A 17,066-nucleotide genomic window follows, 5' to 3' on the forward strand; every position below is an offset into this window, starting at 1 on the left:
CTCCAACCACTCCCTGAGTCTGGAGCGCTAGCCCAGTTTGAAATACCCCTCCCACTTTGAAGGAGGCTGGGCCGGCCAGGGGGTTATTTTGGGAGCAGCTTCTGAGCTCCAATGGCCTTGTTAGGGCAACACTGACCTTTCCATCCCAGGAGGAGGGCAGGATTGGAGAGGGGCGGGGCAGGGGTGGGAGAATCACAGCCCTGCACACCCACCGGGGGTGGAGGAGAAGGGGGCCAGTCGGCTGCAGGAATTCAGCCTCGGGCTGGGGGTTGTCACCGAGGGGGAATTTCTCCTCTTTGAAAACGGACTGGGGACCCCTCCACCCCACCCCTTTCACTGCACTTCTTAAAGGGATCACACCGTTTTTCCTTTGACTCCATGGAAGCCAGGTTTGGGACACTCCGTGGACACTTTGAACCTCTCCTTCCCACTTCCTTCCCAGCTGGCAGCCTTCCTCTGGCTGAGTGAGTGGGGGCCTCCCAGGCATGGCACTGACCAGCCGACCCAGTGCTGACTTGGCTCCTGGGTTCCTTCAGCCTCGGGTGGCATCTTGCTTACCCCCTCCAGGGGCGCAGTGAGTGGGGGGGGGCGGCCCTGAGCTGCTTGGAGAGAGTCGTTGGCACCACCACCCCCATTGCCCTCTCCCCCGAAGCTGGAGGACGGTGAGGTGGTCAGGGGCTACGATGAGATGAGCGGGGGCCGCTTTGACTTTGATGATGGCGGGGCGTACTGCGGGGGCTGGGAGGGGGGAAAGGCCCACGGGCACGGACTGTGCACGGGCCCCAAGGGCCAGGGCGAATACTCGGGCTCCTGGAACTTTGGCTTTGAAGTGGCGGGTGTGTATACCTGGCCCAGCGGAAACACCTTCGAGGGATACTGGAGCCAGGGCAAACGGCATGGGCTGGGCATAGAGACCAAGGGACGCTGGCTGTACAAGGGCGAGTGGACGCACGGCTTCAAGGGACGCTACGGAACCCGGCAGAGCAGCAGCAGCGGTGCCAAGTATGAGGGCACTTGGAACAATGGCCTGCAGGACGGCTACGGCACGGAGACCTATGCAGACGGAGGTGAGCCCAGCCTGGGGCTTGCGGACCTGGGGGAGGGGCCAGGCAGGGTGAGGAAGACGGGTGGTGGGTGGGAAGATCCAGGGGCAGTACAGCACCAGATCAGAGGTGCCAGGATGTTATCTGCTGTGTGGCTTCGGGCAAGCGGCTCCGCCTCTGTCTGCATCTATTTCCTTGTTAGTAAAGTGGGGTCAATAATGGAGCTATTGAGAGGATTGGCAGAAGTGCTTCTAATGCAAGGCCTGCCATAGAAATACACGTTCAGTAAGACATTACTGCTACTGTTGCATGCTGGGTGTACCATCCGATGTGGAATATGCTCCAGAAGAATTGGTGTCTAATGTCAACTTTGCCATGAAAATTATTTTCAATCAATAGATCATGAAATATTCATTCATTCATTCATCCATCCATCCCCCCACCCACTCACCCATCCACCCACATACCCATTCATCCATCTATCCACCCACTCATCCATTCATCCATCCATCCACCCATTTATCTGTTCTTCCAACCATTCATCTATCTATCCATCCATCCATCCACCCATTCATCTGTCCACATATCCATTCATCCTTCCATCCACCCAGTTATCCATCCATCCAACCATTCATCTGTTCTTCCAGTCATTCATCCATCCACCCATTTGTCCATCCATCCATCCATCCATCCATCCACCCATCCATCCAAGCATCCTTTCTTTCAGTGCATATTCCTGTAGTACCACCTATTCACCAGGCACTGTAAAAAGGGTTCGACATAAAGAGGAACAAGATACATCCCATGGGTTCAAAGATAGGCTTGTGGACAAACAATTATACACAAGTATTCACAGAGTGCTGTGGCAGAAAAGAGAAGTTAGATTTGAGGAGATCAGGGGATGCTTTCGAGGAGGTGACATCTGAACTGAACCTTGAAGGGAAAATTATGTTTGAGAAGCAGATAGAGAATGGCCTCAGGTGCAGGATGGGCTCCTGACTGGGCTCCCAACTGGTGAATGTCTGAGGGCCCACCCTCGAATGCCTCTGGATGTTAACAGGTTGTGTCCCTGGAGTTTCTATGGCACTATGGCGGCCACGCAACCCTGGCTGGAATTGAACAAAATCTGGCTCCACATTTCCTAATTTGGTGACCTTGAGCAGTTTGCGGAACCTCTGCAATTCAGTGCAATTAAGTTCACCAGATGTTTATGCCGGACACTACACTACACACTGGGGACAAGCAGAGAGCAAGCTTCAGATTCTCCAATTACCAGATGGAGATAATCCTTGCATGCTTGCTGGACATCAGTTATCCATGCAAAATGGTGCAAGTACGCACGTGCTGAAAGTTCCTTCTTTCCCCTCCCCAAACCACGGTTTGTGTGTGTTGGGGGCCTGGATGTGAGTCGCAGGGACACACATTTCTGGGAAACTAGAGGCCGATGTCCCAAGATGTCTAAAACGGGGGAAACCCATTCATTCATTCATGGATCACCAACTGTGTGTCAGGCACCCTCCCACAGTGAGTCCTAGGGGCCAAGGCAGTGAGCAAGCATAGTCCTCAGGGACTTCCCTGTCTGGTGAAGAAGACAGAAATAAACCGGAAAACAAACATATATGCAATTTCCAGAAGTTACTAGTGTTATGAAAAAAATAGCAGAGAAGGAAGAGGGTGATGTTTTTGGATGGGGAGTTCCTGAGAAGTAGGGTGGAGAGGACTAGAGAGGGAGGGAAGATCCCAGGCAGAGGGAATGGAGACTGCAAAGGCTCTGAGGCAGGACTGGGCTCGGCATGGGTGAGGACAGCAAGAACACCGGAGCGGCGGGATCCGCGTGACTGAGCGGAACAGGCCGGGCTGATGGGGCTGCCGCTGGAGTGGCAGGCATGGGCCAGGTCACACACACTTGCAGGGCCTTGGGTTTTAGCCTAAGTGTGTCCAGGAGCCTAGAAAGGTGTGTCATCGGAAGCCCTGCCTCCCTGGTTTGTCAGAAGCCCAGACTCTCCTCCCGAATGAGACAGCCCCACATCCAGGGGGCCTGGAAACCTCATAGATCCTCTCCTACGAGTGCAACCCTCCAAAATTAGATGTGGCCACTGCTTCGGAAAATCTCTTTAATCAACCTGTCATCAGGTCTCCCAGGGGTTGTTAAGGACCTGCCCTTTGCCCCATCCTGGACAGTGTTGAGGGGAATGTGGACAAATAAGATCCTGTGATTAGGTACCATTGGGAGTCAGGCAATGCTGGATTATTCCCCTCCCCCATCATATTATTTGATCTCTTGGAGCTTTAGTTTCCTCATCCCTAAAATGGATTTATACTGATCTCTCCTAAGATTTCTCATGCGATAAATGTGTAGTTGCCATTATTACTATTAACTATCATCAATTCATTCAATAAATATTTACTGAGTGATTATTAGGAAGCCAGTGCTACGCTACACTGGGTGGGTGGTAGGCGGGTGGTGAGGAGGGTGTAGAAATGAACAGGATGGGAAAGGTTCCTGCCTTCCAGAGAATCTAAGAAAAAATGTGTTGGGTGCCAAGCAGGGATGTGCCAGGGACTAAGGGAGCAAGAAGCAGGCAGCTAACCAGACTGAGGCAATCAGGGAGGCTTCCTGGAATAAGTGGCAAGTGGAGCTCTGAAGTACCAGAGTGAACCAGGTGACAAGGGTGGAGGACACGTGCTCCAGGTGGAGAGAACAGTGTACAAAGACTCTGAGGTCCAAAGCTTGCCATCCAGCAGATATCAAGCTGAAACCTTCATCTTATCCCCAGTTTTGAGAAGTACTGAGCTAAGCGATAATATGTCCCCTTTCCTCCACTCCCTACCTTACCTTGCAGTCCAATGTTACAGGTGTCTGCCTGCTCCAAACCCAAACTGGAGATGTTGACTCATTGGCAAAATCAATTTATTGGGTCATGACCTGCATTTTAAAAAATGAAAGAATAGAATAGAACAGAACAGAATAGAAAATATCAAAGTGTTTCATAGAGAATGAGATAAAGTATTGTTTCCTGAAATGTTTGTTCAGTTGGAGATATATGTATATATATACATATATGGATATATGTATATATATTGTGTGTGTATTAAAATGTCTGTGTTTCTACATTGATGATTACCGTCTACTAATATCTCCACACAAAGTACTTAATCAGGAATAAAAGATGACCCTTTAAATTAAATTCAACAATATAGAAAATTCGCACATTATTATTTTCATGATTTCATGGTAGATTAATAAATTATTCATCATGGGCAAAAAAATGTGTTTATGATTGTGTCATGATTCAAACATATATATTTTTTACTGCAGGTCACGGTCAAAAAAATATGAATATCACTGTTCTAAAGTGACTTGACCTGGCATCTTCATGGAAGCCCCTGCCACTCCTAAATCCACAGACCTTCTCTCTTCCCCATGCTTGTTGCTTTGGCTGGAAGTTAAGCTCCAATTCTTTGGTGGGAAGGGTAAGGTGGTCAAGGCAAAGGAGCTCCAGCCTCCCAAACTCTGCCCTCAGCCTCCTGGCACCCCCTCCCCTGCCTATAGCCCCACATTCCTCCCCTGGCCATATATAGCAAAGCTAAAAATAGCTGCTGACTTAAAAGCCCAAAGCCTGCATACACCAGGTCCTTAAGTAGTAACGTGCTGCCTGGCGGTTTCCTCCCCAGAGACCCACAGACTCCAGGACTAGAAGGGCAACTAGTGATCTTTGCTTTCCTCAGATCTTGACCTGGGCCTGAGCCTTGGCCTCAGAGGCCCATAAATGGCCTGAAACTGCAGGCAAGATGTGTGCATATGTGCGTGGACTATCTGTGTTTTTCTGGGAGGTATTTCCTCAAAGAGCCATCAGATTCTCCAAGTAATCTGGTGCTCAGATAAATTCCAGAACCATGGGTCTAGTTCAATAATCCCCTCCCCAAAATGTGCAGTAGGAAAAACCAAGCCCAAGGTTGCCTTTTTTTCATGAAGTTAATAATAATAATAGTTAACATTTTCGGAGTAGGAAGGGTGTGCCAGGTGCTGATCTTGATACGTGGCATGTGTTATGTTATTTAAACTTTCACAGTAACCTTACGGGGAAGTACTATTGTTACCCCTCTTTTATAGAAGAGGAAACTGAGACAGATAGTAAGTATTCTCTCATGGTCCTCTAGCTGATAAGAGGCAGAGATGGCATTTGATCATTGTAAGTGATAATTAAATATTTTATACATATGATGAATCAGTATTTTAATAAATGACAGACAACTATACAAAATAATCAGGACTGGCTACATAATTTGAGGGACACAGTGCAAAATGAAAACGTGGGCCCCTTCTTCAAAATCAGTAAGAATTTCAAGATGGTGACAAGAGAGCATTAAGCCATGTTCAGGACCCTTCTGAGCAGGGTCCTGTGTGACTACACCGGTTAAATGCCCATGAAGCTGGCCGTGACAGTAGTAGCAATGGTCTTGACCATTTGTTGAGTGTTTACTAGTTTTTATCAGGCTCTGTGGCAATAGTAATAACTGTCTCTACCATTTACGGAGTCTTTACTAGTTTTTATCTCTCCGGCTCTGTGCTAAGAATCATACGTTCATTATATTAGTGAGGTTTATTTTTTATTTTTCCTTAACATAATTTTATATATATATTTTTTTACTAGCTATCTATTTTATACATATTAGTGTATACATGTCAATCCCAATCTCCCAGTTCATCCCACCACCACCCCACCCTGCCACCCCGGCTTTCCCCCCCTTGGTGTCCACGTGTTTGTTCTCTACATCTGTGTCTCTATTTCGGCCTTGCAAACCGGTTCATCTGTACCATTTTTCTAGATTCTACATATATGCATTAATATATGATGTTTGGTTTTCTCTTTCTGACTTACTTCACTCTGTATGACAGACTCTAGGTCCATCCACGTCTCTACAAATGACCCAATTTCGTTCATTTTTATGGCTGAGTAATATTCCATGGTATATATGTACCACATCTTCTTTATCCATTCGTCTGTCGATGGGCATTTAGTTTGCTTCCACGACCTGGCTATTGTAAACAGTGCTGCAATGAACATTGGGGTGCATGTGTCTTTTTGAATTATGGTTTTCTCTGGGTATATGCCCAGTAGTGGGTCTTTTAAAAAAATATTTATTGGAGTATAGTTGATTTATAATGTTGTGTTAGTTTTAGGTGTACAGCAAAGTGAATCAGTTATACATATACATATATCCACCCTTTTTTTTAGAGATTCCTTTCCCATATAGTCCATTACAGACTATACATATAGTCCATTACAGACTATACATAATCTGTAATACAGAGTAGAGTTCCCTGTGCTTTATAGCAGGTTCTTATTAGTTATCTCTTTTATATATAGTAGTGTGTATATGTCAATCCCAGTCTCCCAATTTATTATTGAGGCTTCTTAACAACTCTCTCATCTACTACACTAGCGGCTTTCAAATTTTTATGACCACAGCCCACCTTAAGATATGTATTTCCCATTGTAATTCTATGCACACACACACAAAAACATAAAACTGAAGCAAATCATCATGAAACAATATTTCTCTTCCTATATGCTGTACTTGTTCTTTTCTCTTTTATGAGATATTATTGATAGAATTATTGTTCTCTCTTGTTGAGAGAATTAAATGATGCACTGAAATACTTAAAATACTTAGAACAGTTTTAGGCATGTGGTTAGTGCTCTTATTATTATTATTACATACTGAAACACTGATATTTTTATGTTTAAGTATGAGACCTGGGTCAAAAACACAACCTTCTATGCTCTGGATACAGATTTCTTTATCCTTCCCAAAGCTGATGACTTAAGCTCATTTTAGCCCAATTGACTCTGAACACGGGAGCTAAATGAATTTGCCAGGCTAGAGGCCTGAATAATACCTGATGTCACATTATCTGGGCCTGTGATATGGGTTCCACGAAGCAACTTAACCCCCATATTTCTTTACATATTTGCTCTGCAAAGGAATATCGTTTCTATTGATCTATGTGTCTATCTTTGTGCCAATATCACACTGCCTTGGTTAGTGGAGCTTTAAAACAAGTTTTTAAATCAGAGTAAATCCTCCAACTTTGCTCTCCTTGTTCAAGACCGTGTCGGTTATTCTAGATCATTTCCATTTCTATATAGATGATAAAATCAGGTTGTCAATTTCTACTAAAAATGCCTGATGGAAATTTGATTAAAAATGCAGTTGATGGAGTTTGCTGAAGTATATTCAGCACAACTTCACAATTAAGATAAGCATAAGAACCAAAGGCAATTTGTAAAGGAGTGACTGTATTATCTCTTCACTAGAGAATTTAAGAGACCCATCTATGGAAAGTGTCTTGTTGCTTTTTAAATTCTTTTTTTCCATTTTCTTGGATCCTAGTTAGTTTTCTAAAAATGTGCTGCATTGTTCATACTGATGCATTCGTTCCATTCATTTATTGTGTGATTATGAGTAAAATAATTACAGAAAAAATGCATTTGATCTACACATCAATTTGGAGAGAATGGACATCTGAACAGCGGTGAGCCTTCCAATCATGGACATGGTATATATTCCTATTTATTTAGGTCTTCTTTAATTTTGTTTGGCAAAGTTTTAGAGTTTTCAATGTCTTGCACTTTTTTTTGATAAAATTAACAAGTATTTTACTTTTTTATGATATTATAAATGGCATTTAAAATTTCATTGTTCCAATTGTTCACTGCTTTTTCAATCCTTTCACCTTGCTAAATTAATTTCTTAGTTTTGGTGGGATTTTTTTGGGGGGGGGTTGTTTTTCAGATTTAAAAAGAATGTCTTTTAATTTAGAATTTCTTGATTGCTATTAAAACTCAAGTGTAGAAGTCCTAAGAGAATCTGATGGGACTAAAGGAAGCCTGTGTTACTTAAACACTTGGGGCTTAGAGTAGCCAGATCTGGGTCCAAATCCCAGTGGGACCACTTCTTAAGTCTACAAACATAAGCGTATCATGTGATCTCTTTCACCTTCCATTTCCTTTTTTCCATTAGGGATGTCAAAATCTCTCTCAAAATGAGATTGAAACAATGAAATGAGATAATACATAAAAAGGACTTAGCAGGATGCCTGGCACAGAGGAAATGCTGAGACATATATTCTCTTTTCTGTGTTTCTTTCACAGTCCAAAGGACGAACTAATTCAGGATGGCCTGAACCACACCTGCCTCCGTTTGGGGAAGAATATTTCAGTACAAAACCTAGCTTTTGATTTTGGAGCACTTAAATAAGCCAAGACTTTGCTTAGTTCTGCCTTGGGTCCTGCCAGTGTAGATGGAACCCAAGTCAGGCATGATTCCATTTCGAATGTAGGATCAGCATAATTTAACCTCATCTTGAAAATCTCATGTCCCAGTTCACAGCCAGGGGGTCAGCATGATAGTCATCTGGGCTGCTGTCACAGCAGCTTCTTGCCATTTATCCGGGACTCCAGGGGAGCAGAGTGGACCCTCAGTGAGACAGGGAAGTGGATGTCACTAGTCCTCTCTGCAGCCTTGTTTTCTGGGATGCATGTGTCCAGTTGGCCAAATCTCCCCAGACGTACCCCTGTCCAAGGCCAGGCCCTTGGCATTCATCGAGCTGGCTTGCTTCCAGGGCCTGCTAATTTCATGTCCCCAGCAGCTGTTGCTTGGACCAGCCCTGGCTGCCACACCTTTGTGAGGAATGTCCAGTCTCATTTTCTAAGGGCCCTGGTTGAGGGCGGGGTGTGGGGTGAGGGAGACAGGCTTGCTTCCTGCCGTAGACCAGAGGGCCGCCCCTGTTCTCTCCTTTCCTTTCCCAAGCCAGAGCCACAGAGTAGGTGGGCTTTGGGTCTGGTCAAGACCAAGGCCCCTACTTACTCCTGCATAACTGGGAGTCGACTGACCCGGACCCGCCTGGCAGAATCGAGAGGGCGATCCAGGGGCAGTGGGAACTCCAGAAGCCTCTCCCCCTAGGCGAGTAGTGAGCACCTTGTGCCTGGAGGTATTCAAGCATGTGCAGCTGACCATTGTTTGAACTGTATAGAATGGGGGCCACACCCTGAGGCCTGAGGGTGGGCCGCAACCTGCAGGAAATGCTCTGTGTGGCACGCACAATGTTTTTCTTACTTTTATTTTTAATTAAATTTGAATCCTTTGTGAATACCGTCTTAACAAAGTGATCAAATTTCACATCATTGATGACAGGACAACCAGAAAATAGGGGCCTTTGTTGGGATGTACAGAGAAGGACACAGCATCCCCTATATAATATTCCTGCCGGGAAGGTGTGGTACAGGGTAGTTCACGCAGATTGTAAGAATCTGGCTTTTACCCTGAGAAAAATGCGGGCTATAAAAGTGACATGCTCTGACTTTGTTCAGAGGGCTTCCTTTGGCTACTGTGTTCAGAGACGGTTTGGGGGCAAGGATGTGGTGCAGAAAGGGTAGAAGCAGTGAGATCAATTAGTGTGTCTATTGCAATGAGACATGACGATGGTTTGGACCTTCAACCTGGATCAGCAGAGGTGGGGAGAAGTGGTCGAACTCTGGGTCTGTTTTGAACCTGGAGCCGAAAGATTGGGCTGATAGATTGCATAGGGGGAGTGAGAGAAAGAAGAGTCAAAGAAGCTTCCAAGGCTTTGGCCTGAGCCACAAAGGATGGCGTTGCCCTGAGCTAAGCTAGGGTGAGGGTTTGAAGAGGGAAGGTCAGGAGCTCGGTGCTGTATACTGAGAGTCAGCAAAGCCCCGTTAAACACGGCACATGGGCGTGAGGGTTGTGGGCGGGCGTGCACACAGACAGGGAGCCCTGAGCAACCAGTGGGGGGTCGGAGCCCTGAGCAACCAGTGGGGGGTCTGAGCCCAGGCCGTCTCCCCTTGATCCCTTTCCTCCCCCACACTCAATTATTTCTGGCTTCCAAGGCCCTCAGCGTTGTTGAGCTGACCCAGGGCCTGGCAAAGATGCTTCCCCCGAGGCCCCAGGACTGTCAGCATCCGCTCAGTGTCACCTGATTAATCCCCTGTTGGTGATCCTGCGAAACCAGAGACAGTGGAGCTTTGATGGGAGGTAGCATTTGGGGGCCACAGGAAGGGACTTCGGGACCACCTCGCAGGCGAGCCAGAGAGCAAGGCCTTGGGATTGTTACAGGAAAAACGGAAGAGCATCTATATGCTCACCCAAAGGGACTGTTCAGTTAATTCATAAGACCATGCCAGGAAGTACGAAAACCATTAAAAAGACCGAGGCAGAACTACACCTCAATAAAAAAAAAAAAAGTTTAAAAAGAGAGAGAGAGAGAAAAAAAAAACAAGACAGAGACAGGGACTTCCCTGGTGGTCCAGTGGTTAAGACTCTGAGCTTCCACTGCAGGGGGCGTGGGTTCGAACCCTGGTCGGGGAACTAAGATTCCAGTATGCTGCACGGCGCAGCCGGGGGGGAGGGGGGAAGGACAGAGACAGACCCACCTATACTCATATGGAAAGGAACCTAAGGCATTTTAAGCAAACAAGAGCCACTGGACAAATATTTATTGCGGGGGGAAGGTGTTAGGGTGGGGAGCAGCTAATCTTTTAGTTCACTTGTGATATATACAGGCTTGTAAATAAGTAGAAAAAGTCCTGGAAGGACTGAAATTGTTAACAGTGATTACCTCTGGGGAGACAATACAAGAGTTTTTTATTTTAAATACTCCTCTGTTGTTTGAATTTTATGCAATGGGCATGTGCAACTTTGTAAGTTTTTCAGAAGTGCTCTCCCCGCAACACATAAACGTTTATATGCTGACATGCTAAGAAGCCTTCAGGGTACAAAGAGAGTTTGGGGGCTCTAAGGAGAGTCCCCCAGAATCTAGGCTCAGATCCCAAATGAGTTCCCTTCATTCTGCCCCACTCTGGGGTATTCAGCTCTTCAAGGCAAAGCAGGATTGAAAGGGCAAGGAAGGCAGGTGATCTGTTCTTTAGTCCCAGCTGAGCTACTGCCTGGCTGTGTGGCTTTGGGTAGGTCCCTGTACCACTCTGTGCCTAAGCTTCCTACCCTGTATAATGAGGGGCTGAACCACACTTACTCCTGGAGGTAAGTCGATTTCTTGCACATGCAACATCAGCTACTTGACTGTGGCTGCCCGGAGAGGTGGTGAGGGGAGACTGTTCCGCCTTATTAGGATTCAGCATCATGATCGATTAACAATGTCTGTTGTGGACACAGGATGGGGAAGTGGTAGCCCATGTGACAGATGACTTGTTGCCTTGGACTAGATGGTCTTCAAGGTCCATTCCAGCTGTGCCTTTCTTGGGATTGAAATATTCTCACTTACCCCCGAGTTGAGGTTGTCTATGACCCTGTTGTGCATGTGTGGATATCAGGAACGCGACAGTCTGTATTAGCTACGGGGCGCTGGCATCAGCTCCTACTGGTGCATGGCGGCCCATTGTTAAGTTTTCAGGAATTTTGCAAGCTGGCTGTTCGACCGCTGGTAGCTTCACTGGCCAGGGTGGGAATATTTAGATGATGGAAATTGGCCGACGCGATGAATCAGGGTTGTTTGTTTTTCCAAAGAGCTGTTTTACCAGCATACCAGGAACAATGTGCTAATATGAAATGCACTTCTCTCCTTCCCACCCAAATTTAGGGCAACCAACCCTCCCAGTTTCCAACCCTCCCGGTTTGCCTGGGAACTGTCCTGGTTTTAGTACTGAAAGTATTAAAGTTTCTCGGGAAACCCCTCAATCTCAGGCAAACGGGGATGACTGGTCACCCTGCAATCCTTTCCCAAGAAGTGAAGGGAGCCAACATTTATCGAGAGTCTGAGGTCTCTGCTAGATAACTCACAGGACACTCACAGCAACCCTGCAAAGAAAATTGCTTTGCTTCCTTTGCTGAGCAGAGATAGACTCAAAAAGAACTTGTCCAGGGCCGGGTACTCATGTACTCATTTGACAGTATCTGCTGGATGCCTTCTCTGGGAATCACATTGAGGGCTGGAGGTGCTGTGGTGAGCAAGGCATTGGGTCCCTGCCCTCAAGAGCGTGCATTCTAACAGCAGAGACCAGCATTGGACAGTTATTTAATTACAACATGGGATAAATAATTTGAAGGGCAAGTAGAAGGGTTTATGAGCTGATAATGGGTGAGCCTAGTCTGGTCGGGTAATCAGAGAAGGCTTCCTTGAGGAAGTGATCTTAGCCTTGAGGCTGAGATCTTAAGGATGGGTGATGGGAGGACCACATGGTGCCGGACAGAAGGAATATTGAGTGCAAAGGCTTGGAGGTGGGAATGGAGCATGCTGTGTTCAAGAAAATGTGGGGGCTTCCCTGGTGGCGCAGTGGTTGAGAGTCCGCCTGCTGATGCAGGGGACGCGGGTTCGTGCCCTGGTCCGGGAGGATCCCACATGCCGCGGAGCGGCTGGGCCCGTGAGCCGTGCCCGCTGGGCCTGCGCGTCCGGAGCCTGTGCTCCGCAATGGGAGAGGCCACAGCAGTGAAAGGCCCGCGTACTGAAAAAAAAATAAATAAATAAAAAAGAAAAGGTGGGAGCACAGAGACTGGGAGAGAGAGTGGGATACATGAGGCTGGAGGGTTGGCAGGGCCCAAGCCAAGAGGGCTTCGTGGGTCACAACGAAGAGTTTGAATTTCATCCTTACAGCAGATGCTGTGGGACACCCTCAGACACGCCGCAGGAGCAGGGTCCTCTTTTCCCCAGCCGCCGGAAGTTTGGGCTGCTGATGGCTCATAGCTGGCCATTGCCCTCTGTCAAAAGGAGGTACCTCCCTCTGGGGGTAACCCACAGTTAAGGACTAGTTGATACAGGAGTACAAAGACCCAGCCTCCTTGCTTTGATTTTGGACAACTCTGAAGGGCCATACCAGCTCCAGAGATCCCCATGGGATCCAGTGAGGCTTTAGCTGCAACTGTTCGACTTCTTCCACTTATTGAAGCCTGCTTCCTTCCTTATGGCTGTTTGCCCTGAGAGCCCTCCCCCCAGAATCACCCACATGCAATCTCAGTCTCAGAATATGTTTCCTAGGGGACAATCCTCCCTCAAGGTACTGGGAAGCCGTCAGAAAGTTTTACGTGGGGATAACCTGATCACATCTGCATCTTACAAAGGAGATGACTCTGGCGGCAGCGAAGCATGGATTGAAGTGGGTATCTGGGGAGGCAAAGACCAGGGCAGAGGCTACTGTAGTTAACCAGGGAATATTGGCACAGCCCTGCACTAGATGGACGGAGTGGAGATAAAGGGAAGTGGGGAGAGATTAAAGAGATATTCAGAGTCAGGTCTGTTTCCAAAACCCAAGCAATTTCCATTATTCTTTGCTTTTCCCAAAGATGTCTCAGGTTTGACTTGCTCTCTCTGGGACACAGGATCCGTGGTCTTCATCAAGGTGGGATGGGTCCCCTATAGTCAAGAGCATCTATGTGGCTGTCCATGGCATGGGCACGTGTGTTCACCACAATGTGCATTCCTGGTTTACCTCATCTGATTTAGGGTGCCTGGACAACAGCCGTGACCCTTGGACTCTTCTGGCGCTCACTCCCCTACCTGCCATGCTCTATCTTAAACCCTGTCTGAAATCTATTGTTGATGCTTCCATGGTCCTGCCCAAAGATCTTGAACTAACTTCTAAGACTACGTGAGAGGATTTGGAGAAGGATCAGAGATGGCTGTTGGACAAAATAGACAATATATAGACAAGATAGCGGCCATGGGTGGGAAGAAGTGATGAGAGTTTGGAGGAAGGAAGGTGGCCTGGGTAGGTTTCTGAAGCAGGTGGCTTTGAAAGTAGGCTTTGGGGGATTTGGGGAGGAAAACTGAGAAGGTGAGCTGGGACCAGGTCATGAAGACACTGAACTGTCAGGTAAGGACTTCCATGGGCAGTGGGGACCTCTGGAGAGGAGCTACTCCTGATTACTTTCTCTCCATCTCTGTTCAGTCCCCTAGGGACACTGACAGTTGGACACTGACAGTTGGACAGTTTCCTAGAAATAGGCAGGTGTCACCGGCCAGAGGGGATGGTGTTCTCAGTATTCATTCTGTATTTGGAGGCGGAATCCATGGTCTGACCCACAGGTCTCTTCTCTGTCTCCCCTTGGGTTTCTGAAACGGTCATGCTTTCTTCCGAGCTGAGGTTTGGGTGAGGGTTTCTGAACCTTTCACTTGTAAGAGGTATTCTGAGGTTCTTAGAGGTACAGACGAGAAAGCACTGGCCAGGATGCTTGACTGTGATCACCAACAACGGCTACACTGGTGTGATCATGAGCAAGTTATTTACATTTTTTTTTTTTTTTTTTGCGGTATGCGGGCCTCTCACTGTTGTGGCCTCTCCTGCTGCGGAGCACAGGCTCCGGACGTACAGGCCCAGCGGCCATGGCTCACGGGCCCAGCCACTCCGTGGCATGTGGGATCTTCCCGGACCAGGGCACGAACCCACGTCCCCTGCATCGGCAGGCAGACTCTCAACCACTGCGCCACCAGGGAAGCCCTATTTACATTTTTAGTGTCAGTTTTTCCCACTGTAAAATCAGAATGCTAATACTTGTATCTGTTTGGATATTTTTTTCTGTCTGCAAGTAACAGAAAACCCTAACTCCAGATGACCTAAACTAGCCCTTTCCAACAAAAATATGACATGGGCTCCAAACATAATTTAAAATTTTCCAGTAGCCACATTTAAAAAGGTGAAATGAATTTTAATCACATCTTTTATTTAACCCATTACCCCAAATATTATAATTTCCACATGTAATCAATATGTAATTATTAGTGAGATATTTTACATTCTTTGTTGTACTAAATCTTTTTATTTTTATTCATTTATTTATTTATTCATTGGCTGCACTGGGTCTTCGTTGCTGTGCGCTGGCTTTCCTAGTTGCGGCAAGCAGGGGCTACTCTTTGTTGAGGTGCGCGGGCTCTAGAGCGCAGGCTCAGTAGTTGTGGCACGTGGGCTTAGTTGCTCTGAGGCTTGTGGGATCTTCCCAGACTAGGGCTCAAACCTGTGTTGCCTGCATTGGGAGGTGGATTCTTAACCACTGCGCTACCGGGGAAGTCCCTGTACTAAAACTTTTAAATTCAGTGCTCAATAACCACACGCATCTAATGGCTACCTTATTGGACAGCACAGACCTTGTTTAATAAGGATATTTCTAATCACACGTAAACAAGAATCCAGAGGTAGGCAAGCCTCAGGACTGGTTAATTTGGAGGCACAACAGCATCAGCAAGAACCCAGGTTCCTGCTACCTTTTTGCTCTGCCATCCACAGAGTGTCAGTTTTGTTCTCAGCTAGTTCCCCTCATGGTCCCAATATGGCTGCCACAGCTCCAGGAGTCATGTCCACATGTGACAACATCCAGCAGAAAAAGAGGGTATGTTTCTCCACAAGTATCTCTTCAGAAGAACTAAGAACTCTTTCTTGTCTCCCTTGCCCCACACCTTTTGCTGACTTACCTCAGGTCTCAATGCCAGAGTTCATCACATGTTCATAGGCTCATGTCTAATCCAATCACTGGCAAGGTGGATAGACTTGAATGCCTGGCCTTTTTTTTTTTGGCTGTGCCTTGCAGCTTGCAGGATCTTAGTTCCCCTACCAGGGACTGAACCCGGGCCCTGGCAGTGAAAGCACCGAGTCCTAACCACTGGACCACCAGGGAATTCCCGAATGCCTGGCTTAGAGCAATCAGGATTTGCCCCTGGATTGGAGACCTTACTCTTAGTCCCATGGGAGGAATACTGGACCCTGGGACAAAAATTAAGGCTCTATTAGCAAAGAGGACAATTGTTGTTGGGTAAGCAACAACCAAACAGTAGCTGTACAATAATACCTGCTCCCCTGACCCCACCAGGTTAAACTGATGTGAGCCTTATGGTCATTTCCCAAAGTGGGTTCCAAGGAATACTAACCCTGACAGGTGTTCTGCAAGAAGGGTCTTCTGATTAGCTAGCATCTCCTCATGGAGACTCATGGTCCCCAGGAGCACTTTAGGAGTTCTGACAAACTCCCACAGGCAGGAACACTCTCATTTCATTTAACCTCCTCAAACTGTCTTGACTTCAGAATTGTTTTTCTTTTTTTCCATGATAAAATACATTAACACCAGTTTTGCGAAACACATTTTTTGGAGATCCTGCCTTAATGGATTATTAAGTTATACGGCCAGGAAAATTTTCCACAGGCTATACACCTCCAGTTTGGCCTCTTATGGTCAGAACTGGATGAGCAGTACCTACCACGTTGGGAAGATTCCTGCAGACCAGGTAGTGGATAGAGGCCCCAGTGACTCAGGCCACAGGCATCCTTTTCCTGAGAAGGAATGAAAAGTGCAGTTTTGCCCTAACTAAACTCATCCAAAACTTGGATTCAGACCCTATGGGAAAGTCGCACGTCAGGGTGCTGGCGTGTGGTTACTTGCTTATTTTCCTAGACTTAGTTTTGATTACCCTTTCGGTGTCTTCCTTCCCTTGCTTTCTCTTTGTCAAAGCAAATGTATTCACACTGACGTTTAAAACTGCAGAAGCCCTCTTATCTGATGTCATCAATACCAAATGCAAGCTGGTTAACTGAATGTTAGTAAGATCAGAGAAAGATTTTTAAAATGATTTATATATCTTATGACATTTATTTTCATTTATATCACATTTACGTATAGTGTATAGATATTCAGTCTTTTTCATTCACTAATCTTTTGATGGCAAAGCTTGTTTTGGGGGGGAGAGAGAGACTGTGCTTCGCGGCTTGTGGGATCTTAATTCCCCGACCAGGGATTGAACCCGGGCCCTAGGCAGTGAAAGCACAGACTCCTGACCACTGGACCACCAGGGAATTCCCGGCAAAGCCTTTTTTATGATGGCAGTGGAGTTTCCCATTGTCTGTCTTCCATTCCTGTAACGTATCATCTATAATTTCCAGTTTCTGTTGGTTTCTTTAAAATGGAGCAAGAAATTAAAGACACTGCAACGTAGTCCGAGTGTAGAAAACATCTAGATTTCTATCATTTTGTTCCAACCTTTTATAGTTATCCCATTCATGCCAA

The 17,066-nt window shown here is 46.5% G+C and overlaps 1 protein-coding gene across 3 annotated transcripts in view; it reads left to right on the plus strand.

Moving 5' to 3' along the window:
- The first annotated feature begins 204 nt into the window (after positions 1 to 204).
- JPH2 (junctophilin 2) overlaps positions 205 to 17,066 on the plus strand; it is a 61,308-nt gene continuing 44,446 nt past the window's right edge. For 2 of the 3 annotated variants that reach the window (XM_060124657.1, XM_060124658.1), the window contains exon 1: positions 205 to 1,067. In XM_060124657.1, coding sequence (XP_059980640.1) covers positions 689 to 1,067 — 379 coding nt within the window. In that variant the 5' untranslated portion in view covers positions 205 to 688. Of the gene's footprint in view, positions 1,068 to 8,203; positions 9,202 to 17,066 lie in introns of those variants that run through there. The other variant, XM_060124659.1, reaches the window with a different exon arrangement.

This window comes from Lagenorhynchus albirostris, chromosome 15, assembly GCF_949774975.1.
Source record: "Lagenorhynchus albirostris chromosome 15, mLagAlb1.1, whole genome shotgun sequence".
NCBI lineage: Eukaryota > Metazoa > Chordata > Mammalia > Artiodactyla > Delphinidae > Lagenorhynchus > Lagenorhynchus albirostris.